Source organism: Meriones unguiculatus, chromosome 3, assembly GCF_030254825.1.
Source record: "Meriones unguiculatus strain TT.TT164.6M chromosome 3, Bangor_MerUng_6.1, whole genome shotgun sequence".
Taxonomy (NCBI): domain Eukaryota; kingdom Metazoa; phylum Chordata; class Mammalia; order Rodentia; family Muridae; genus Meriones; species Meriones unguiculatus.
Window position 1 is genome coordinate 165,896,847 of NC_083351.1, and position 24,007 is coordinate 165,920,853.

Genomic DNA, 24,007 nt, shown 5'->3' on the forward strand with positions numbered 1-24,007 from the left:
GACACCTGCACACTTTTCAGTCAGACCGTCACCTGGGTGTGGACGGTCTGTATGGTGGAAAGGGCTGCGTGGATGTTGACACAGCACAGTGGCCCTACGATGTGGCAGCAGGAACTGACGAGGACCCAGCAGTATGAGAGCAGTAAGTTCTGTCAGTTTCTGAAAATACTTGGTTAGCAAATGGAAGAGCTGGATTTTGATCTCAGCCCCCGACTAGATAAATAACTTTGAAAACCCTTTGTTGACATAATATTTTTTTATCTCCAAATACCTTTTTTGTCGTAATTATAGTATTAAAACTATCTGAAAGTTTTTCAGTTCAAGAGGATGAGCGACACTATCTTAGGAATATCTGAACAGAAATAATATGTAACACGATGTCATGTCACTGTGTTGCAGGCACTGCCTCCTCTAGCATCACTCTTGACAGGTCAGTTAGCTGATTCTTTACACTTGCCTATGGTTTTTATGCTTTCTTTGAGATGGGTATCACTATGCAGGCACGGACATGGAACCACTATACAGCCACGGACATGGAATCACTATGCAGCCGTGGACAGAGAATGGCTATGCAGCCAGGGATAGGCTGTCACTATCCTTTCCATGTTTCCTGAATGATCAGATGTCACAAAGAGCTTAGACACAAAAGCTAGAAGGTACAATGCACAAAACAGTAAACAATAAAATGTACTCAAATGTGACTAGGTTCTGATTTTTGTACTTTTTTAGGATCTAGAAATACATATGATATAGAATATCAAAAGACTAAGATGTTTTGACGGTGACACCATTCTTGTGTGGCGTATGCCTTATCAATGGGGATGACCCCACAAAGTGCTGGGCTGATTTTGGTCACTGCTGTGTAAAATGAAAAACATTTCAAGTCCAATTCAACACTATGTAACACATATTCTAAAGCACTTGCTATAACTCAAATTGTTTTTTAATTATTTTTAAAAAATAAAAAGTAAGCTTAAGATTTTTGATGAGATTTTTAATAAGCTTGTATAACAGACACCTACACTTTAAAAGGTGTTGGCTGAAGGAAAGCCATGTTTTAACTAAGCAAGAGTGGAAAGTCTAAGCACTTAGACACAAAGTATTATAAAAAAAAAAAAAGCAAAACAAAACAGAGGAAAGGCTCACTGTTCACACTGGACATGAGGAGAAATGAGTTTACATATAGTATCTATGCTCTTATTATACTAAGGTATGAGCGTGTGTACTCAATGGGCGTGTAATTTAAGCAGCACATTACTTATAGCAGCAAATGCAGGCTGCATCCACGAGGAGTGTGCAGAATCCCACAGTCCCTGGGTGTAAACACCAATCAGTCCCAGCAGCAATATCAGATCACTCTTACCTTTTGCAGGGTCGGTCGAATGAAGAGCTTTGGTAGACCGATACTGTGATGTGGAGCCTACTGACTCCTCGGCAGAACTAGTCAGGAGGGAGTGAGCTGGAGACTTCTTAGGAGAAGAGTTGAACGAGCGAGAAGCTGACATCTTCACAGATGGACTTGCTAAAGTTGTTTAAGGACAAACGTAAAAAGGCAGATTAGTTAAAAACGGTGTACTGCTCATATATATATGTCAGACCTCTCACAAGTAAATGCAAGCAATGAGAGAGATGGGAGGAAAACAGAACTTTGGACAGTTATGGCCTAAAAAGAGTTCTACCTTATGAGATGACTTAATCTTAACTTCACTAGATGGAGAGACATCTGCCTGGATGGCAGAAAGACGCACCTTATATGTGGGTAGCACTGTGGGCTAAGTCCAGCCTAAAACAAAAAGTGGTAGAGAAGCTTGCCCATGGGTGCTAGCTTCGTGTCTCCAGGATGGGCTTGGTACTGCTATCACCTGGGGCCATTAGGGCCCAGCATCATCACCCTTGAGTGTGAACCCAACGGGTGACACTCCAGCCAGTCCCCAGGCCTCCGCCTCCCACTGGGTAGACTTGTTGCCCCTCTTGCTGAAGCTTCAAGATTCTTAGGCTAAGCAACTGTTCTCCCCTAATACTAGCTGCAGATGGCCTTCTTGGACCCCCAGCCTCTGACCATGTAAGTTATTCTATAGTTATAGAAACATCATATGATTTTGTTCTTCTGGTGAACCCTGGCTTAGAAATAAGAATCCAGAGGTCTTGCTTCAAGTCGGATCCACTGGTAATTTCATCAAACTGATCTGGCACTGTCAATGCCCTCAGCTGTCTACAAAATCAAAAACAACAAAAAATAAATTTTGTATAGAAGGTAATCTCAATCTGAGTCTCAACTCAGTTGTGAAATTTCTCATGGGGTGTCATGTAATAAAAACCAACTGGGTATATAAGAAGAAAAGATGACATGGTAAAAAATCAAGAGAAAAATCTAAATAGATTATTGGTACACAGGGAAACCAGACAACCGAGCTGTCAGGCAGATACTTCCATAGATTCAAACCCCTTGATTTCAAACAGCAGGTATGTTCTACCCAGAGAAAGACATAAAATTCCCTGCACTCTGCCCAAAGTTTGGCTATGAGTCTCAGCATCTGCTTTGATACCCTGCTGGGTTAAATCTTCAAGAGTCCCTCTGTGATAGGCTCCTGTCCTGTTCCCTGTTTTCTCCCTCTTCCTATGTCTATCCCATTTGCCTATCTGAATAAGGATTGAGCATCTTACCCAGGGTCCTCCTTCTTGCTTAGCTTCTTTAGGTGCACAGATTTTAGTATGATTATCATATATTATGTGTCTAATATTCACTTATAAGTGAGTATATACCATGTGTGTCTTTCTGCTTCTCAGATACCTCATGACAGCCTATAGACTGGGAAAGGATCTTCACCAACTCTGTATCTGAGAGAGGGCTAATATCCAGAATATATACCAGAATATATAATGAACTCAAGAAGTTAACAGTAACAAATCAAGTAATCCAGTTAAAAAATAGGACACAGAACTAAATAGAGAGTGCAGGGAATCTAATGAAAGAAGGGGGAGATAGAAAGACCTTGAGGGGACAGGAGCGCCACAAGGAGAGCAATAGAACCAAGAAATCTGCACCCAGGGGTCTTTTCTGAGACTGATAATCCAACCAAGGACCATGCATGGAGATAACCTAGAACCCCTGCACAGATGTAGTCCATGGCATCTCGTGTCCAAGTGGGTTTCCTAGGAATGGGAACAGGGACTGTCTCTGACATGAACTGATTGGCCTGCTCCTTGATCACCTCCCCCTGATGGAGGAGCAGCCTTACCAGGCCATAAAAGAAGACAATGCAGCCAGTCCTGATGAGACCTGATAGGCTAGGGTCAGAGGGAAGGGGAGGACCTCCCCTATCAGTGGACTGGGGGGGATGGGAGGAGAATAGGGAGTGGGGATGGGTTTGGGAGGGGACAAGGGAGGGACTACAGCTGGGATGCAAAGTGAATAAATTGTAATAAATTATAAAATAAATTAAAAAAAAGTGTGGTGAAAAAAATTCTGACCTAGAGTTCTATACTCAATAGTTCCTCAAAATAAGAGTAAAATATACAATTTCAGAAACTGAGAAAATTTATCATCCTCAAACATACATTAAAAACATTAAGTAAAATTATACTAGTTAGAAACTGAAGTGCCAAGACATCAGCATATCAAAGTGGATATTAATTGAATAGAAAAATACAAATAAACTGTCCTAAGCCAGGCATGGTGGCACATACCTTTGATCTGAGTACTTGGGAGGCAGAAGCAAGTGGATCTCTGTGAGTTCAAGGCCAGCCTGGTCTATATGGTTAGCTCTAGGACAGCCAGGGCTATATAGAGAATACCTGTCTCAAAAAACAAAAACAAAGAAATAAACAAAACCCTATCTTGTTTGGTTTTTGTGAGCCTGACACAGCTGGACTTATCTGAGAGGAAGAAGCCACAGTTGAGAAAATGCCGTCATCAGACTGGGCTGTGGGCAAGCTTGTGGTATGTTTTCCTGATTGACGATTGATGTGGGAGGGTCCAGCTCTCTGTGGATGAGGTCACCCTTGGGCAGGTAGTCCTGGGTTGTATAAGAAGGCATGCTGAGCAAGCCAAGAGGATAAAGCCAGTAAGCAGTGTTCCTCCATGGTCTGTGCTTCAGTTCCTGCTTCCACGTTCCTGCCTCAGGTTTCTGCCCTGACTTCCTTTGATGATGGACTGTACTGCAGAACTGTAAGCCAAATAAATCCTTTCTTGTCCAAGTTGCTTTCAGTAACCACAGTTTATCACAGAAATAGAAAGCTAAATAAGACATAACAACTGTGTTTATATTTCTAATTAATCTACATAACAGCAATTGTATGAACTTGGAAGGATACTGATTGAGGTTAAAGTGTTCTATGACATTCAGAATATGTGAGAACAGGCAAATGTTCTCACTTAGAATAATTCAGTAAGGCAAGAGTATTACTCTCATGTACTGACTAATCATGAAAATAATAGTGGCAACAGGCTGGAAAAATAGCTCAGTTGATAAAATCTTTGTTATGCGAACAAGAATAGCTGAGTTTGATGGCTGGGACCCATAAAAAATGGTAGCATATGCTTGAGATTTCAGCACTGGTGATACAGAGAAAGGAGATGCCTAGGAATCCCTGGCTAGCCTACCTGGGAGTTGTGAGTTCCAGGCAGTAAAAAGCTCTGTCTCATAAAGCAAGATGGATGGCATCCTGGGAAATGGTACTCAAGGCTGACCTCAGGTCCATACACATTCACACACAGATGCACCTGCATTCACACACATAAGAGCATATACTGTTTTGATGTTAACCCTTCTATAAATTAAGCTCTTCTTACATTATATTTTATTTTCCCTATTTACATTAGTACTGGCCATGTTTTTATTGAATAACTGTTACTTTTATTCTTTCCCAATTATTTTCTCTTCTGTAAGTTAAAGTATGTTAACTTATGTCTTCCCTTTGCTTCTAAATTTAACATACTCTCTATAATTTTTCTTCCTAGTTAAATTTGCCTTCTGTAATTTGTTCTTTGACTATACTTTAAGTCATTCTCTGTAACATTTTATTTTTCTTTACCATTCTGAGTCTGAGTTATGTGACTTTTAAACGCAGTCTGTGCTTTCAGTCTATTTGTCTCTTCCTTTCAGAGGCTGTTTTTATGGAAATCACTTTGTAATTCACTGGAAATGAAACAGAAGGCCACAATTCTACCTTTTTATTCTACTCAACAAGCATCCATTTAGTACCTGCTTTGTGTCAGGAAGGCTCTACATACCCCGGGTATACCAGGAACCAAAGACTGCAGAGCTTTATTTCCCAGTCCGTGGCATACAGTAACAACACGGATCAGCAAGTTAACATGGTGTGCTAGGGGATAAGGGTAACATAAAGTGGAAAAGGTAACGGAGACTGGGCATGTGCGAAGGCTGTGATTGCTTAATCAGTGGTGAGAATTAAGGGTTGCTGGGAAAGTGCCATTTGAGCACAACTGCAAAGAGGTTGGCAGTGTGGGTGGCACTGTGGGTGCCACCGACAAGGGTGACAGCCTTGCAGGTTCACTAACAGATCAAGGTGGGCACAACGGAATGACTGCACAGGGGTTGTAGGAAGTGAAAGCAGAGTTAGTGGGGGCTTGCACCCTGCTGTGGTGTGAGAGGCGTTATCCTCTTGGGAGGGAGGCACCTCTGCAGACCGCCCTGAAAGCTCACCTGTAGATGTGAAGGTGAAGCAGCTAGACGGATCCTCCAGGTCTCCTGAGTGCAGTGTGACTGGCTCCCTGGGAACAGAAGGAGGGTGCAGGTTAATCTTTACTACCTGACTGGACTGGGAAACACCTGGGAGAATTATAATACAGTTATTATTCATAGGTACAGTGTAGTGCTATATAGCCAAGAAAGAAGAAAATCAACACATGACTTCTGTTTAGATTAAAAGATTCAGAAAGATTCAGTTTACTGTATTGTGATCAAGAAGCAGAGACAGAAAGTATTTATGCTACTGCCTTGATTCATTCACTGAAAAGTATTTACTGAATGGTGTCTTGGTAGGCATTGTGCACAAGTGCTGAGAAAACAGCGATGAGTAAGCCCATTCTATTTATTTATTTATGTATTTATTTATTTATTTATTTTTGGTTGTCCTAGACTTACTATGTATACCTGGCTGGCCTCAAACTCACAGAGATCTGCCTGCCTCTGCCTCCCTGCATGCTGGAATTAAAGGCATGTGCCATTGTGCCTGGCAAATAAACCCATTCTTAACTGTCTTAGTTAGGGTACTATTGCTGTGATGAAATGCTATGACCAAATCAACCTGGGGAGGAAAGTTATTCAGTTTATGCTTCTATATTACAGTTCATCAACAAAGGAAGTCAGGACAGGAATTCAAACAAGGCAGGGACCTGGAATTAGGAGCTGATACAGAGGCCATTGGAGGGGTCCTGCTTACTGGCTTGCTTCTCATGGCTTGCTCAGCCTGCTTTCTCATTAGAACCCAGGACCACCTGCCCAGGGGTGGTACCACCCACAAGGGGCTGGGCCCTCCTCCAATAATCGCTAATTAAGACATGCCCCACAGGTTTGCCTACAGCAAGCTATTGTAGAGGCATTTTTCTCGGTTGAGGCTCCATCTCCTCTGATGACTCTAGCTTGGGTCAAGTTACATAAAAATAGCCAGTACGATAACTAAAACTCAAATAGTTGCAAGTACGTAATCATTTTCATATTGTTTTTTTTAAATTCTTCTCATACAATACATCCTGACCCCAGTTTCCCCTTCTTCTACTCCTCTCAGTCTCTACCTCCCCTCTCCCCTAGATACACTCCTCCTCCATTTCCTTTCAGAAAAGAGCAGGTCTCCCAGGGATATCAACTGAGCATGGCATAACAAGTTATAATAAGACGAGACACAAAGCCTTGTATCAGGACTGGGGGAGGCAGCCCAGTAGAAGAAAAAGGGTCCCAAGAGCAGGTGAAAGAGTCAGAGACACTCCCCTACTCCCACTGTCAGGAGTCCCACAAAAATGTTTTCGTTCTCTTAAGAAAGACTTAGAGGTGGTTTATATTTGTATGGGTCACAAAAACAAAAATATTAAAGGATTTTAAGTATTCTATAAACATACACTATTATAATTTTATGTAACTGGAGGGTCAGGACTGAAATCTGTCTGCTCAGTGTTATATATTCCAAGACCTAGGAAAGCAGATTGTACATTACAGAGTTCATGGTCTTTTAAATCAGCAAACAGAACCAAAGGGTTATTTTATAACTTAGGGACAGTGAAATCATTTCTCACCTGCTAAGAGTCTCACTGGATTTGCTGCCTTCAGTGGAATCCCTTAAGGAGTTGGAGCTTCTGTTGGTAGGAAGACAGGAGAAATTAAAGAGATGTGTTATAAAGCTGGGCACAGTGGCCCAAGCCTTTAATCCTTTAGAAGGCAGAGGCAAGCAGAGCTCTATGTGTTCAGGCCAGCTCGGCATACATAGTGAGTTCCAGGTTACATAGTGAGGTCCTGTCTTGAAAAACAAAAACCAAACAACATAAAAAGATATGTTATTTTCTTACTAATATAATAAAAATTTATGAGGGAAATAGTTTAGAGGAGGAGGATGCTGGGAATTGAACCCAGGACTGTGTGCCAGAAAAAGCTACAACTTAAAGTCAGTTTATTTTTATACTGATAGAACGATCACCAAATGTTAGCTTTATGATGAAAGGGTTAGACTAACTTTGTAACCTATAAGACTTCTAAAGCCTATAATTTTGAGTTTTAGGTCCAGGTTAAGCTAAAGCCTCTTAGTACCTTTCCAGAGAGTGAAGGAATGTGACCCTATCTGTGAGGACAGATATAAAAAAAGGGCAAGCAAGCAATGACCTTTACTCAGCAAAAGAACGACCAGACCCTTGTCCTTGAGATAGCGTTTCTTAGCAACAAACCTAGACTTCTTCTAAGTAGCTCCTGACCTCCAGCCAAGAGCCCGCAGCCCTAAGCTTCAAGGATGAGCTAACCACCCCCACCTTCAATTGCAGCTGCATCCACACTTGGCAGGACTGGCCAAGCTGGAGCACCTAAGACTAACCAATTATCTTACTTTATAGCTTCCTCATCCAATCCTAAATTGCCAAAACTAGAACTTCAAATCTCCCGCAATTTTTCTTTTAAAAACCTAAAGGCCTTTGTCTCCCGGTGCCACTCTTTGCTGACCGGCAGGGGTGACCCCGTTGTACAATGGTTAATAAACCTCTTGCTTTTGCAACGAGTCTTGGTCTGGGGGAGTTTCTGGGAAGGGTGCGATTGAACTCCTGAGCTGTGAGACCCCAGGTCTCACAATGATAAAACACGTTTTCATTTGAGCACTAATTTTAGGGAGATACAGACTCAAAAGCGGGAAGCTGAAGCTCTTGCTCTTCTGGGAGAAAATATGAAGTCAAAAGGAAGACATCTGTGAGAAGCTCATCAAGAAAAGGCACTGCTTCCAACTCTGACAACCTGAATTTGGTCCCTGGAGGCCACATGGAGAGAACAGATGCCTGAAAATTATCCTGTAGTGCGCACACAAGAGAGAGAGTGCGCATGCACACACACACACACACACACACACACACACCATAAATAATATATGCAAGAAAAAAATAGCTTAAAAGGAGAAGTGAACCCCTGGGAATCAGAGTAATCAGTTGGGGGCGACATACAGCTTAGTATGCTTGCCTGTTACATACAAAGCTCTGGGTTTGATCCCATCACCACATAAGCTGGGAGCATGGCCTGGGCCTGTAATCCTAGCACTGGAGGCAGAAGCATCTGCAGTCCATTCAAGATCACCCATTCCTGGCTATACATGAAATCCTGCCTTAAAAGAAGGGGGGAGGGCAGGACAGTCTGCTTCGATCAGAGCACAGTACAGCAGTACAGGGTGAGTCTTAGGGTTAGCTTTGCTGTAATGAAACACCATGACTAAAAGCAACGTGAAGGAAAGGGTTTCTTTTGCTGATACTTCCACGTCACAGTTCATCATTGAAGAAAGTCAGGGCAGGAACTCAAGGTAGAAACCTAGAGGCAGGACCTGAAGCAGAGGCCACAGGGAAATCCTGCCCTATGGCTTGCTCCTCATGGCTTGCTCAGCCTGCTTTCTTAAACAACCCAGGAGCACCTGCCCAAGCATGATGCCACTCCCTGTGGGCTATGCCTCCCACCTCAATCACTCATCAAGATAATACCCCACAGGTGTGCCTACCGGCCAGTTTTATGGAAGCATTCTCTCAACTGGAGTTTCCTCTTCTCAACTCTAGCTTGTACTAGGTTGACTTAAAACTAGCCAACTAGCCGGTGCAGGTTAGCTGCTAGAAGTCAAGAGAGTTTTCAGTGCCAGCTGAGAGGCCAGAGTTTACTGGAGCAGACAGTGATGAGATGAGGTTTTTAAAGCAATGAGTTCTGTGTCATTGGTACTCCTGTAAATTCCTTCTGGACCGTCTTTCCAAGTTACAAAAGCCACTGTAAATGCATGTAAATGTAGAGCAATTTTTTTTGGTATGGCATACCAAACAAACAGGTCACATGGCTAACCCTCAGTGCTTTCATCTGGGTGCTGACCGGCCTCCTAAGTGTGATGACTTAAAAGTGGCTTGGTCCCCAGCACAGAACTACTGGAAGGCAGGCGGAGGAGCCTTCAGGAGTGGGGCCTTGTGGGCAGTACTGAGGTCACGTGAGAGGGAACTGGGGTTCCTTGCCCTTTCTCTCTGATACCCTGAACAGAGCAATGATGGGTGAGAGCCTGACTGTGGGCTGGAACCTTTGGGATGTGGGGGACAACAACTTTTGTTCTTGTTAAGTTACCTCAGGCACTTTGCTATAATGACAGAAGCTGAGAATCACAATCAGCAAGATTTAAAATAAGCAAAAAGGAAAAGAAAACACTGTTGATTTCTAGAACTTTGAAGTCGTTTTTTATGTAACAGCTTTCCTTCTCAGAAGCCGACACGCACATGAAGTTCCATGGAAACTGTTCAAACCAACCTCCCAAACTGCCAGGCCTGCGACATGGATCACACTAAGAGTCTGGTACTCTTACCTGTGGCAGAGCTCAGATCTCAGGCTGGATTCCCTCATGCAGTCTCTTACTCTATCTTCTCTGTGGAGACAGACAGACACAGTCAACCACACACATGCATCTGTGTGCCAGCTGGAAGCTACAGTTGTATTTGAGGCAGCCAAGCAAATCTACCAAAAGCCAGCTAGTTCTGGACTTCAGCACAGACAATGCTTTCTTCCACAGGTTTGTGTTTGGTTGTTAGTTTGTTGTTGTTTAAAAAGGTTGGAGCTGTGCAGCCCTGGATGGCCTGGAGCTCATCATGTAAACCGGGCCGGCCTCCTTGCAGCAATCCTCCTGTCTAGTTCACGGGTGCTAGGATTCCAGGCAGCCCCATACTAAGGGCTTCCTTCCATACATTCTTCAGCTTACACAGAATTTAGACTTTAGTGACGAGGCTATTTGTAGGATTACAGAAAATTAGCCTGAACCTCACCAAATACATTTGTTTGATACAGTCCTGATACAGTTCAGTGCCACTGGGGATGGCAGTGACTGACTGGGAAAGCCATGGTAACCCAGCAGAGTCGTTAGTGCTCAGGACCACAGCGCCTGCTGACTTCTGGTGGTCTAGTTTCAGAAGAGGCAGGTCAATCTATGATGGAATGTATTTATCTGTCGACCTAATGATACTGTCCTGGCATAGAAGGCCTCTTAAAGGAAAATGAAAGCGCTCAGTCTGGCATAGAAGGCCTCTTAAAGTTACAGGAAAATGAAAGCGCTCAGTCTGGCATGGTAGCACCCGCATGCCTGCAATCTCAACACTCTGGATGTTGAGGCAGGAAGCTGTGTGTGGTAGCATGCCCTTTACGCCCAGCACTCAGGAGGCAGAGGCAGGCAAGCAATGAGGGTAGCCAGGTTTACACAGTGAGCTCCAGAACAGCTAGGGCTACACAGTGACCCCCCCCCCCCCAATCTCACTCCCACATACACAGAAAACAAAGTGTTCTGCAAGTCAAAGGATTCTTTGCTGGAACAGCCAACGGAACATTTCTGACATTGTGTCACGGAGGTAATTCGGTGTGAGGATAGGTAACCGATACAGTACTGATATTTTACTCTCATTGTTAACAATTAGACAGTTCCAGCTAATGTCAGCCCTGGGGCTAAATGTGCATTCTCAGAACATCTTAAGGCACTGGAGGTGAGTTGTGAAAAGATATTACTTCAGAAAATTTTACTTTCATATATCTGTCATATAAACACATTATTACCAAAATTAGCACTAACATGGCTACCATGTTAAATGTTTACTATAAGTTAATGTAAATGATAACATAAGAGCATCTGGAAAGCACACAGGCATCTCACTGATCTCTGCAGATCACAGAGGCTGGTGAGCTGACTGACTCTGTTTTGGATGGGACTTCTTATTAATTTGCTGTAAGCCATCGTCAGGAAAGGCCGGGACCTAGGCTTTCCTTAGCCTACTCTCTGAGGGCTCGTAGTTCGCAATGTGGTACAGCTCTAGCTTCACCATGGACTGTGTGTCGCACACACGTCAGCCCTTTGGTTGTCACGACTGGTGGTGGCACTCAAGTAAGATTATGGATGTGAGATCTCTTGGGAATCACAAATCGATACAAATTAACATCAACTACCACTGTGTAGTGGTCACTTCCTGGACTGAGTGATCCTCCTGTTACTCTTGGGGGCAGGCCTTTAACCCCGCCACCTTCACTCTGCCTCTCCTGGTAACATCACAGTCTTTCAACGCTGTCTGATCCTTGACCTTTCAACAGGAACATGTGACAACGTAATGGTGACACACTCCTGAGGGGAGCGCTGCCTCTGTGAGTGTGCAGCCTTACACAGCCACCTACAGTGCTCCAAGAGACGGCATCCTGGCATCCTCCTCCGCCTTGCTCAGGGGCATGGCCGGCTCCTCGTTGATCACACTTCTCAGCTCCTGCAGAAGCTGCTTCAGGTCCCGCGTGGGGTCATCCTTCAGTGCATTGGTCTTCACAGAGTGCTGAAAATAACACACAAGCACAGACTCAGCTTTTTAGAGCTGTGCATTACATTCTCTCATCAAATGAATTTAGCTGCTTAACAGAAATCACGAGAAGGCAGAATGGGTGGTGGTTTGTTTTATAGTGCACATGTCCATTTCAACTTCTAGCCATTTGGATAGCCCCTAACTTTTATCTAAATAGTACAATCCTTCTGATTTTAAATGCAAAAATGTGATTATTGTAACTGACGATTGGAAGAAGTCTTGCTTTCTTAAGTGTTAGAGCTGGCTACTGATTACAAGAAGCTTGTGCATCTTCAGAGAAGGCCTGAATTTATATTATTCATGTTTTTTCTTGTCTTTTGAAAGTATAAAAAGTTAAACTAAAAAATTTTCCAAGTTACTAATGTTTTAAACTAGAGGAACTAAAAGAGTTTTAGAAATAATAAAATGTTAAAAATAAGTTTATGGGGCTGGGGAGATGGCTCAGTGGTTAAGAGCACTAGCTGCTCTTCCGGAGGATCCAGGTTCAATTCCCAGCACCCACATGGCAGCTCACAGCTGTTTATAACTCCTGTTCCAGGGGCTCTGACTCCCTCACATATGTAGGCAAAAAACCAATGTACATAAAAATTTTAAAAATTACAAAAACATAAGTTTACTAGGAAATGACATAGAGTCAACAGATTTTTGTCTTAGTGAGGTATTAAATATGCTGAGTGGCCCTTAGCATTTGGTATGCTGTTTGTTTCACCACATGTATTGCTTTGTAATCTGAAACATGTCTGTGCTAGAGCGAATGGAAGAACTGAGTGTAATGCAATGAAATAATTTATCTTAATGTTTTTGTTATCATTAATCTCAATGACTATTTCATTTTGTCTTTTCCAACAAAATAACAATGAAGAAAATATTTTTTTTCAATCTGAATTTTACTGGATTCCAAGGAAATTGTATAAATCTAATATCCAGTCATGTAAAATGTCATTCAGTTTATAGGGTGCGTGATTAGTTACTGACATGAGACAGGAAGCTGGCCGTAGACTGGGAGGAAGGCACGTTGGAGTGAGAACGAGCTACAGTCGCTGGCTGGAGCAGGCGAGGCTTCATTGAAGGACTGGGGGTGTACCCGGGGCCCTGAAGTTCCTACAAACAAGGCAGATGTGAGATGAGCAAGGCCACCTACCACTACAGAGAACCGTGAAGTCAAAATTTAACTTCACAGGCAAAACCTATTATTAAAACTTAAAAATACCGAGCAATTTAAACTGTGCTTCTAAAAGCATACACATTTCGGTAGAGAAGCACTGTTTCTAAGAAAACATGTTTTGTCGTGTGGATTACTCTACAGACAAGCCAAACATTGATCCTTTGGGTCTTTGTAGTCACTGGACATCTGCGTGTGGAAAGCTCTTCCTTAGGCATTCAAGGCAGGCCCTGGCGGACATGGTTTCACTCGCCTCTATGAGCTGTTTCACTGTTGCCTGACATGAAAGTGTGGCTGCCGTGAGTAACAACCTCTACAGACTCTTATGTGGGAACTGCAGAAGATGTGGAAACAAGGTAAGGTACGTAGGCTCCTGGGACCTGGCTCAGAGGAGAGAACTGGTTGCGCCAGCGGAAGGACTTTGACCCCAGTCCTCAGGTAAGCAGCCAAGCGCAGTGGCAGCAGCCTGCAGTCCCTGTGCGGGGAGGTGGGAAGAGATGGATCCTGGGGCCTCGCTGACCCGCCAGCCAAACCCAGTCAGTGTGTCCCAGGTTCAGTGAGAGATCCTGTGTGGAAGTGACTGACGAAAAAACCTAACACTGACCTCTGGCCTCTCCAGTGCTCACTTGAAAACACATGAATATCTAAAAAGCAATACACAAATATAAACTCACCTTCTCTCTCCCACACACAACAGAGAAATGTATATCAGAGCATCTCAAGCATAGACATTGTTTCTGTTAAACTATGTGTGATGGAAAACATCCTTACTTTCACATCCAAAGTGTGCTGAAGTTTTAGGCGCACTGACTCTTGTTCCTGCCGCTGTATTATATCTTGACATTCTGCAAACTGCAAAGATGCCTACAATCAAGCAACCATAAGTGGTTTATCCTCCATTCCTTCTGCACTTTTATTTCATTAACCTGTAATGTAGAGTTTCTAGCTCCTCAAGGAAAACCATCTAGCCCTGGCACACTGTCCACTGCATTCCAGTGGTCCACTGCATTCAGCCACGTGGCCTGTCTTAGCCAGTGCACCCTCAGCGTTCACACAGTAATTAGTATTGATGAGTGAACTAAGAATGGGATGAGCAAAAAGCTTTCTCAAAGCATACAATTTCTATCTGGGCTCAGAGGTTCAGGCCCATAATTCTAGGACGTGGGAGGCAAAGGCAGGAAGATCAGTAGTTCAGTGTCACCCTGGGCTATATAGCCACATTCAAAAATCCAAAACTACCACTGAATTGAGAATAGCGTGTTTTAGGAAACACAGCTGGCATAGTAAGATCACAGATTATTTCATCTAACCACGAAGGGCTGACTTCTCAGGAACTAATGGTTGGTTTCGATATAATTTTAGATTCAGCATTTCAAACAGGAAGACAGTTTTATCCCTGTAACAAATGATAAACACAGTGTCAGGCCCCTCTCCCTCTGGCTGTTTTCTATCCACTCTTTCCAAACCCAGCAGGTCAGATGTCAGCGCCATCACCGTCTTCACATTTAAGTGCCTGTACTGAAATCTAGATCATTTGTGCTGGTAGCTTAGAGGCTCATGCAATCATGTCTACTCAAGTTACTAAGGACACCAAGGGCATAGGCTATCTGCTCTTCTGTGTTGGCTTGAAAATGGTTTATTTTGGGGGTGGGCATGGAGGAAGTATACTATCAGGACTTGAGTCTAAAATGTTTCCCACAAGCTGCGGAAGCTTTAGGAAGCAGGGCCCAGCAGACAAACAAACAAACAAAAACAAAAGCAAAAAACAACCACCAACCAAGCCAAAACCTAGAGCAGTGGCTCTCAACCTGTGGGTCGCATTACCTTTGGCTTGAATGACCTTTTCACAGGGGTCACATGAGACCTTCAGAAATATCATATATTTACATTACAATTCATAGTAGCGGCAACATTACAATTATGAGGTAGCAACAAAAATAATTTTATGGTTGGGTCACCACAATATGAGGAAATGTACAAAAGGGTCGCAGCATTAGGAAGGTTGAGAACCACGGACCTAGAGACAGAGTTTTCTCGATTCTGGCTTCACACTAGGCCTGTTATGATATAAGGTGTGGCTGCATACTTCTCACTCTCATGAGTATCACAGCAACCTTCCCCACCATGAGGGACTGAACAAAACATGAAATCATGGCTGAAAAATAAAGCTCTCCTGCTTCTGCCAGGCAGCTTGGTGCCAGGCACATAGAGGGACTAACAGCCTCGTGATGGCTGGGATTGTTAAGTCAGCAGTTTCCTCTGTGAGTGACAGCCGGCCTCTGTGCTCTAAGATTGGGATGTGATGCAGGATGGTGAGAAGTGTCCAGTCCTGCTGCTCTCTGGGTGCTAATTCCCTCATCCAGTCAGTTAATAACTACCTTGTCAAGAGCGACTTCCATGTTAGCGACCTTCTCCTTCAAGCGGCGTTCCTGAGACCGCAGCACTTCCAGCTCGCCAGCCATCTTGTTTTTCTCTGTTGCTACAGAACTCAGCTCCTGGCTGAGCTTACTCTTCTCTTCTTTCAAAAAATGTCTCTCCTATAATTATGGAAGAGAAATAATCAGGAATAAAAATAAAAATCTTTAATGTTGACGCCTAAAAATTCCATCAAAGGACTCATGAGTTAGGTACATTTTCATCTCTCCTAGCATCACTTTTTAGGTTCCATGGATCTTTGCTGACATCTACAAAGAATGAAGCAGCCATGCATCATTAAAAAATAGTATTTTGGTGCAAAAGGATTAAATGATACTCAATTTTACTGACATCTACTTTAAATACCAAGATATTTAAAGAAGATACATTTATTTGAAAAATCTCAATTTTGCCTCGTGGTAGAACATTTCTGTCAAATACGTGTACTGTAGATTGTATGACATAGAAACACATGCGATGGACAGCGCTACCCCTCAAGTTATCTGCCAGTGTAGTGCTGGAAATGAACTTGCTGATACAATGTGTTTGGTATTAAGCAAAAAAGTTATTCAGATTAGTTTTCTCCTTTAGAAAAGAACTGTAGAACAAATACAAGGAGAGGCTAATTGTCAAGAAGAAACCCCGGCATCGCGTTATCAAGTCTGTTTCTTTGCATATTTTTTTTCATAATGAATATGTTTGCTACAAATAATCAGAAAATGTTGTCATGACAACACATATTTTGTATTGTATTTTTTCTTTTTCTGATTGGGTTGGGCAAGGACATCTGTAGAAAGGAAGATGGGTTTGCTTTACAAGTTTCCTCTTGTTCTGAGACTGTGTCTGCGCTGTAGGACACTTGTTCCACGTGGAGGCAGACAGTAACTTCAGAGAGCCCAAATTACCGTCAACTGGGAAATGCTTTAGACTCCAAGAGGGAAATAATAAGCAGAAAGAGAAAAGAATTTGTTCAGGAAAAAAGAAAAATGGGGTAAAAAAACAGAGAAAAGGAAAACAAGTAGATACATATGATGAATTAAAAGGTATACAAATGTATGCACATTCTAAATTACCCTGGGGCTCATTGTGGGTGATAACCTCGTAATTAATTTACTTACACTGATTATTTTTACTTATGCCATTTTTGACATTCATTACAATCAGTTCTGTTATAAATATGAAAATGTAAATTTGCTTCAAACTGAATCACAGCATTTGAACATAGCACAAATTTCATGTTTGCTTATGAACATTTTCCACTCAATAATTGTGAAAACTCCATCTGACTAGCCAGAGCTATGTAGGAAGACACAAAGAGCCTACACACGCTTTCTTCAAACACATGTGTCAGCTGCCTCGCTTTACCCTGGATTAGGAGTCACGTTAGGTCTCCTGCCTCTTCGCAGTAATGGACAGTTTCATGAGCAGATTCCAGTTTTCTTCTCAAGATACAAGACCACATGTACTGTTATATATACATAAACACACATATGTATACATACATAAATTTTGTCATTTTCTTACCTGGGTAGCAAACCAAGGCAAGCAGGCGAGTGTTCTATCACTGAGCTAAATCCCAGCTGAGCAACTTCATACCTGGAAATCTGGATTACTGTCCTTAGGCTCCTGCTTCCCTGTGTGAGTCCTCCAGATCTCACTGCTCTGAGCACTCTTCATGCCAGAGTTCTTTACAACATGGTTTTTAGGAAGACAGTAGCACAGCGCTGATTTCATATATGTATGCAAATATGTCTATAACTGTTTCTGACTGTCCCTGCACTCGACGCTAGCCATTTATTCCTTAAGATCCTGGAGGTGACACAGCAGTTTAGAGCACTTGTTGCTCTTACAGAGGACCCAGGTTCGGTTCCCAGCAGCCACACGGAGGCTCACAACCATGCATAATGCCACTTCCAGAGCGTCTAACACGTCTTCTGACTCTGCACACACATGGCACACATACATATATGCAGGCAAGACAGTCATATAAATAATTTTTTTAATCTAAAAACTAAACTAAACTAAAAAAACTACTCCTCCGGTATTCCTTTGGAAACTTGCCCTCATTCTCTGTCAGAAGCCTTTCCCCAGCTGTACTCCCTGTGCTCTGCCCTCTTCTGCCTCATAGTGTGTGTTCGTGAATGATCATGCTGGTTTCTCAGGACAGAGGCTCACCTTGTTGGCGCTTGTCACAGCCTCTTCCAAAAACTGCACCTTGCTCTGCAGGGCGTCTATTTGACCTCTCTTGGCTGTGATTTGCTTCTGCATGCCCATGGCCACCTTCATAGCTGTGGGAAAGATATAAGCTGTGCATTTTGAGAGGATACTGGAATTTAGAACAAGATGACAAGTGAGATTCACTAAGGTCCCTGGGAAGTGTTATTTAAAATATCCTGAAGCAGGATTCATAATATTGCATTATATAATAATTGAAGCAAATACCCAGAGATTCTGAACTAACCAAAATATACATGGTGATGTTTTGTGGTTTCTTTGCTACTAGAATTAATTTCACTGACTACTGTTAGGTTCATGTTTTCATTGGTAAAAACAACACTGAACAAATTTATACACATATAGGAAACATACACATAAAGACAATCATATATGTTTAACCAAGATAATTTTTTTCAGAAGCCCATGTTTAAAATATCATTTAAGACATCTGCTATTAGCAAACTTTTAAAAGACACCGGGGTTGTCACAAACCATTCTTGGAGATATTGTCATATGATAGAACTCACTACAGTCTCAAAAGTAAAAATTCCACAGAAGCATAAAAATGGTTGTTTTCAGAAAAAGATGAGACTTTTATTTTCTTTTTAAAGACTTATTTCTTTTATTTCTACATATGAGCTTTTTGCCTGCATTTATGTCTGTGTACCACATGTGTGCCTGGTGCCTTTGGGGCCAGAAGAAGGAGTCAGAGCCCCTGGAACAGGAGTTATAGATGGCTGTGAGCCTGTGTGTGTGCTGGGATCTAACCCTGGTCCTCTGCAAGAGCAACGGTGCTCTAACCCACTGATACATCTCTCCAGCCCCCATGAGAATGTTTTAGCGGGACACAATCCACAGAATCCTTAGGACACGATAAGCTGACAATATGAAATGATATGGGAAGCCTGTCTTAACACAGAAGTTTAAAGTTAGAAGACCCTATCTTTTATTCACAAGTCAGTTGAGGAAATAGATTTGAAACTAATATTGCTTTGAGTCAGGCCTATAAATTAGAAATTAAAAAGGAAAAGAAAACTATACTATTTGTTGAAAACAAACCATCAGAAGAATAGTTCATTAACAACATATGGTTCTTGCCATATGTGGTTGGGCATTCCTTTAATCCTAGTTTTTGGAAATAAAGACAGGAAGAGCAAGAGTTTAAAGTCATCTCAGGTAGTTTGAGACCAATATAAAAAAAAAAATCTTTGTTGTTGCCCAAGCACAAATGAATCTTCTAACTAATTAAAAAGCAACAACAAAAAGCAAACCCTCATAATCCTCAGGGACCAACAAGATGGCTCAGTGAAGGTACTGCTAAGCCTGACAACCTGAGCTTCACCCATGAAGCCACGTGATAGAAGGAGAGCGTCCACTCCAGAAAGCTGTCCTCTGACCTCCATGTGTGCATACACACACTTACACACACACACACATACACACACACACACACACACACACTCATGATAAATAATATTTTGAATATAAATAACAAAATGAAACGGGCTAGGAGATGACTTAGCTGGCCCGGTGCTTGCTGTGGAAGCATGACCTAGTTTTGACCTCTGTAACAAAGCTTGGCCCGGAGGACCCACATGTAACCCTGTACTTGCTGGCTAGGCAATCTACACAATCAAGAAAGACCCTGAGAAAGACCCTGTCTCAAAACACAAAGTGGAGAATAATGGAAGAAGACACATGACGGCAATTCTGACCTCTACACACATGCATACATGCAAATGCATATTTAAAAACCCATAAACTAGAAAGAATATAGTTAAGCTTGATAAATACTAATTCTTACAGTCAGCTAATCTAGCTATAGCCAGAATGGCCCCACACAAGGACCAGCTTCTCTCATGCTGACAGTCCTCACTATCACTCAGACGGTACATGCACGGGTCCGTAACGGCTCATGCAGAAAGGTGTCAAGTGCTTTGTGGGACAAAGACCCCCTCATCTGGTAGTTATATTACCAAATCCCATTTCATTTTTACCACAGAGAAGAAATCAAGAGCTGCCAATTAGCCATCGATCTACAGTTTACTTAGACAACATACTTGCATTTCTACCCTTAAAAATAAGGAGAAACAATGAGATTTGTTAGAAATTACTAAAATAATGATATGCTTTTATATATGTTTTGGGGATTTTGTTTTTGTTGTTTTGTTTTGAGACAGGGTTCCCTCTGTGTAGCCCTGGCTGTCCTGGAACTTTCTTTGTAGACCAGGCTGGCCTCAAATCCACAGAGATCCTCCTGTCTCTGCCTCCCGAGCGCTGAGACTAAAGGTGTGAGGCACCACACCTGGCTGACAGACGGGTCAATTCTCCTTAAAACAGCAGAAGTACTGCTTCATAGAGCCCGAGTCCACCAATACCTATTCTGTGTACTTCTCACATTACTGGGCACCGTGAAGAACTTAATTCCACCGTGCTTGGCAGTATATCTAGGCTCGTGGTTTAATAAACTTGGGCAATGGAATTGACAGAGGGCAGGGAAGCAGGGCATACCGTGCCCGTCGGATCCTTCCATGGTCTTCAGTGTGTTCCTTGTTTGCTCCAGTTCAGTCTGCGCAGATTTTAATTGCAGCTTTAGTTTGTTTGTAGTGCTTTCCATTTCTTCACTTTTGTTTCGAAAATTCCTCTTTAAGACTTCATAGTCCTCTACATAACATAATAACCAATATTTGTATTTATTGATCACAGCATCTTAGAGGCTGTAAAAAAAACCTCCTGTCATCAGCCCTCATCTGTTATAGACGTGAGATGTGCGCACACATTTCAGGTGTCTGCTGCACTTGGCTTTTAGCCTGCTCTCCCTTTATATACACTCATCCAATGCTTTGCCCCAGTTTTTGTAATTAGCTCACAACTGTCCCATCTTCTTGTTTTTTATTTGTTTGTTTGTTTGTTTGTTTTTTTGTCAGTCTTTGATTGGCTGATTTTGAGACAGGGTCTCACTGATGATGTAGCCCTGGCTAGCCTGGAACTCACAGAGATCCACATGCCCCTGCCTCCCATGTGCTGGGATTAAGGTCATGTGCCACCATGGCAAGCCTTCTGTCTTTTTTATCTTAAACCTTTTTCTGGGATGCCCCAATCTTCAGGACACCATGACCTAAGGCTCCCACATGTCTTTTTTAAATCTATTTTTTTAATTGACTTCAAAGTGTCCTGCCTTCCTCCCATCCTAAGGTGCTACATATCGAACCCAAGGCCTTGCCTGTATAGGCAAGTACTTTACCCACAAAGTTATACCATTTATTTATTTATTTGTTTGTTTGTTTATCTCCAGTAACTTTCAAAATACCTGGCATACAGTAGTATTCAGTAGTATTCCAGCATTAATGAAGAAAGAGGCTCACAAGACCCCACTCCCAGCTGAGGAACAACTGGTAGGTGATAGCTGCTGGGAAAACTCTGGTTTGTGGGGTGTTGTGTTAGTAGGTTGACCATGCTTCGGTGGATGATCCTAAGCCCATGCACCCTTAAGCACCACTAATTGGAATTAGTGGGCTGTAAAGCTACTAATAAGAGGACATGAAGTTGGGAGGGTAGATGGAAGAGGGTTCCAGGAGGAGCAAAAGAAGGAGAGTGAGGTGTGGGTGTAGCTAAAGTACACTGCATACATGTCTGAAAGCTTCAGAGAATAAATATGTTCTAAAAATACTTGGCATAAACTCATCCACCAAACAGTCTATCTACCTATGTATATATGATACCTATGCGTATATGATACAGGTTTTGAGAGGCTTAAGACAAGGTCTCAAGAAGTCAGGCTGCTCTCAAACTCACTATATTGCCCAAAATAAGCATGAACTCCTGATTCTTCTTGGCTCTACCTCCCATGTGCTGGGATTACAAGCATGCATCCCACTTGGCTATGACACAGATTTACATACAAAAGTCCAGCTCTGCTTGTCCTCAGAGCAGCCTCAGACCAACCACCTGTCTCACCCTTTGCCCTCAAGCCTGCCTCTTCCCTAGTTCCCTTTTTAGTTATTGCTTTTATTGTTTCCCAACCCCATAAACTGAAAAGAAATGCTCTAGTCACTGAGTTCTACCACTGCAACCTCCCAAATTATTCTTTGTCTTATGTGGTGGGAGATCAGGGGGGAGTTGGGAGTGGGGGGTAGAGGCATATGTGCAATTGTTGTTTGTTTGTTTGTTTTGGGAAAGGGTCTCACTATATAACTCTGGCTGTCCTGGAACTCACTGTGTAGACCAGGTGGGTCTTGAACTCAGAGATCCACTGATGCCCTGTCTCCCAATTTCTGGAATTAAAGGTATGTACCACCACAGGGGCCCAAAGCAGTCTTAATTGTTTGCTCTTCCATTCTCATTGCCACCACTGCTGTTCAAGTCCTCATTATATGGATTTCCCTTGAAGTGGTTTTTCAATTTCTATTCATACATGTCGGTTCATTAAACCTTTAATTAAGTAATTTGCTTCAAAGGATGCAAGGTCCCCAATTCCATAAATGAAAAATGGAAAAAAGCAACAGCTCAGGAGGCTGGAACAGAAGGCTGGCAGTCTGGACATCTCACTGACGATTGAGTAAAGGTAATGCTTAGTAAGCACCAAGACACAGAAGCTCATCACCGAGAACAGCAGAGCTGATCACGTAACTGGAGTGGCCTGGCTGTCTGTACTTGTGGTGTGAGACCAGACACTCATGCAGGTGCCGTGTGGGGCTCCACAGCATTAGCAGAGTGTGAGCTTAAGGGCCGTACCTGAGAGGCTGTTTAGTTCAGTCCTACTCGTCTTCACCTCGTTGAGCAGCTGATCTCGCTCTTGTCTGATGTCCTTCACTGCTCGGAGCCGCTCGGAGCCCGCGTTCACCAGCTTTACCTTTTCCAGTTCTAGGTCACTCACTCTGGCTTCAAGTTCCCGGATCTTCGCATCTTTTTTATCCTTTAAAATCTATTTATGACAAATACAAAGTAGAGTGAAAGGAGTAAAAGAATATGTGCATGTAAAATAAAAAGCTAGTCTCATTAATAGCCTATCTACTTTTAATTTTGTCAGTACTTCTAAGGACACTCACTAATCTTGTGATAAAATTACATGAGAAGCAATTTAGGGTTTATGTGTGAGTGGTACTTTGGCTTCCAGTTTCTGAGGATACATGATGACCAGAGGGCATGGGAGCTGGCACATCTCAGTCCACAGTGGCAGGGACAAGCCGTGTGGCTTCCTCACATCTTGGCATATCACAGAGCAGAGAGCTCAGGCCAGACCCGAAAGCAGATATTACCTTCAAGATCCACCTCCGAGCTGGGTGCAGTGACACACAGCTGTGATTCCAGCACCAAGGAGGCAGAGGCAGGCGAATCTCTGTGAGTTCAAGGCCAGGACAGCCAAGGTTACACAGAGAAACCCTGTCTCAAAAAAGAGCCTCCAACTACTCATTTCTGGTGGCTAAGTCCCAGTCCCAAAGGTTTTACAACATCCAAAATATCACTATCAATTGGGGGCAAGCCATTCGCCTGTGGAGGACATTCCAAATTCAAACCATAACGCTTAGCAAAATGAAAAAGCAGTGGGCCACAGCCCAGAAAAGGTGTGTTTAAACACATAAGCCTGCAGGGACATTTTCCTTTCATTCAAAGTATAACGACACTAAATTTGGATTTGAACATAAAATACCACTGCAAATGGTAAAGAGGGAAAAAAGAAAAAAACCCTATTTCACTGTTCTTTTAGACTTAGGTGTCTGTTCCCAGGACCACTTGCCATAACCCTTAACTTCTCCTGTTCTCTATTCATTCATAGTTTGTAGTGAGTAGTAAGTATTTCATATGTTGGGGATACACAAAGAGCCAAGACCAAGAAAGCCTGCATGTGAGGCCTCTACCTTAGGCTTCTCTTGCCTTACCCAAGTCCTAAGCCTGGAAACCACCCAAATGACAGCTTGTCATGGCTCTTCCTTTAGTGAAGAAGAGACAGCGAACAATTTTGTGACATATCAAGAGCGACTGGGAGGGAGGGGGGTGGGTGTGAGGGAGGGGGATGGATTGAGGGAGGGGGATGGGTGTGAGGGAGGGGGATGGGTTTGAGGGAGGGGGATGGGTGTGAGGGAGGGGGATGGGCGTGAGGGAGGGGGATGGATGTGAGGGAGGGGGATGGGTGTGAGGGAGGGGGATGGGTTTGAGGGAGGGGGGTGGGT

General features: G+C 42.9%; 1 protein-coding gene across 5 annotated transcripts in view; it reads right to left on the reverse strand.

Annotated features, from left to right (window-relative positions):
• Ccdc158 (coiled-coil domain containing 158) overlaps positions 1-24,007 on the reverse strand; it is a 54,011-nt gene that overhangs the window by 2,153 nt on the left and 27,851 nt on the right. For 4 of the 5 annotated variants that reach the window (XM_021649882.2, XM_060380950.1, XM_060380948.1 and 1 more), the window contains 11 exons: positions 22,572-22,761; positions 20,349-20,501; positions 17,796-17,908; positions 15,584-15,742; positions 13,977-14,069; positions 13,019-13,144; positions 11,868-12,016; positions 10,027-10,086; positions 7,253-7,312; positions 5,667-5,734; positions 1,364-1,522 (listed from right to left, as the gene is read on the reverse strand). In XM_021649882.2, coding sequence (XP_021505557.1) covers positions 1,364-1,522; positions 5,667-5,734; positions 7,253-7,312; positions 10,027-10,086; positions 11,868-12,016; positions 13,019-13,144; positions 13,977-14,069; positions 15,584-15,742; positions 17,796-17,908; positions 20,349-20,501; positions 22,572-22,761 — 1,330 coding nt within the window. The remainder of the gene's footprint in view (positions 1-1,363; positions 1,523-5,666; positions 5,735-7,252; positions 7,313-10,026; positions 10,087-11,867; positions 12,017-13,018; positions 13,145-13,976; positions 14,070-15,583; positions 15,743-17,795; positions 17,909-20,348; positions 20,502-22,571; positions 22,762-24,007) is intronic. The other variant, XM_060380952.1, reaches the window with a different exon arrangement.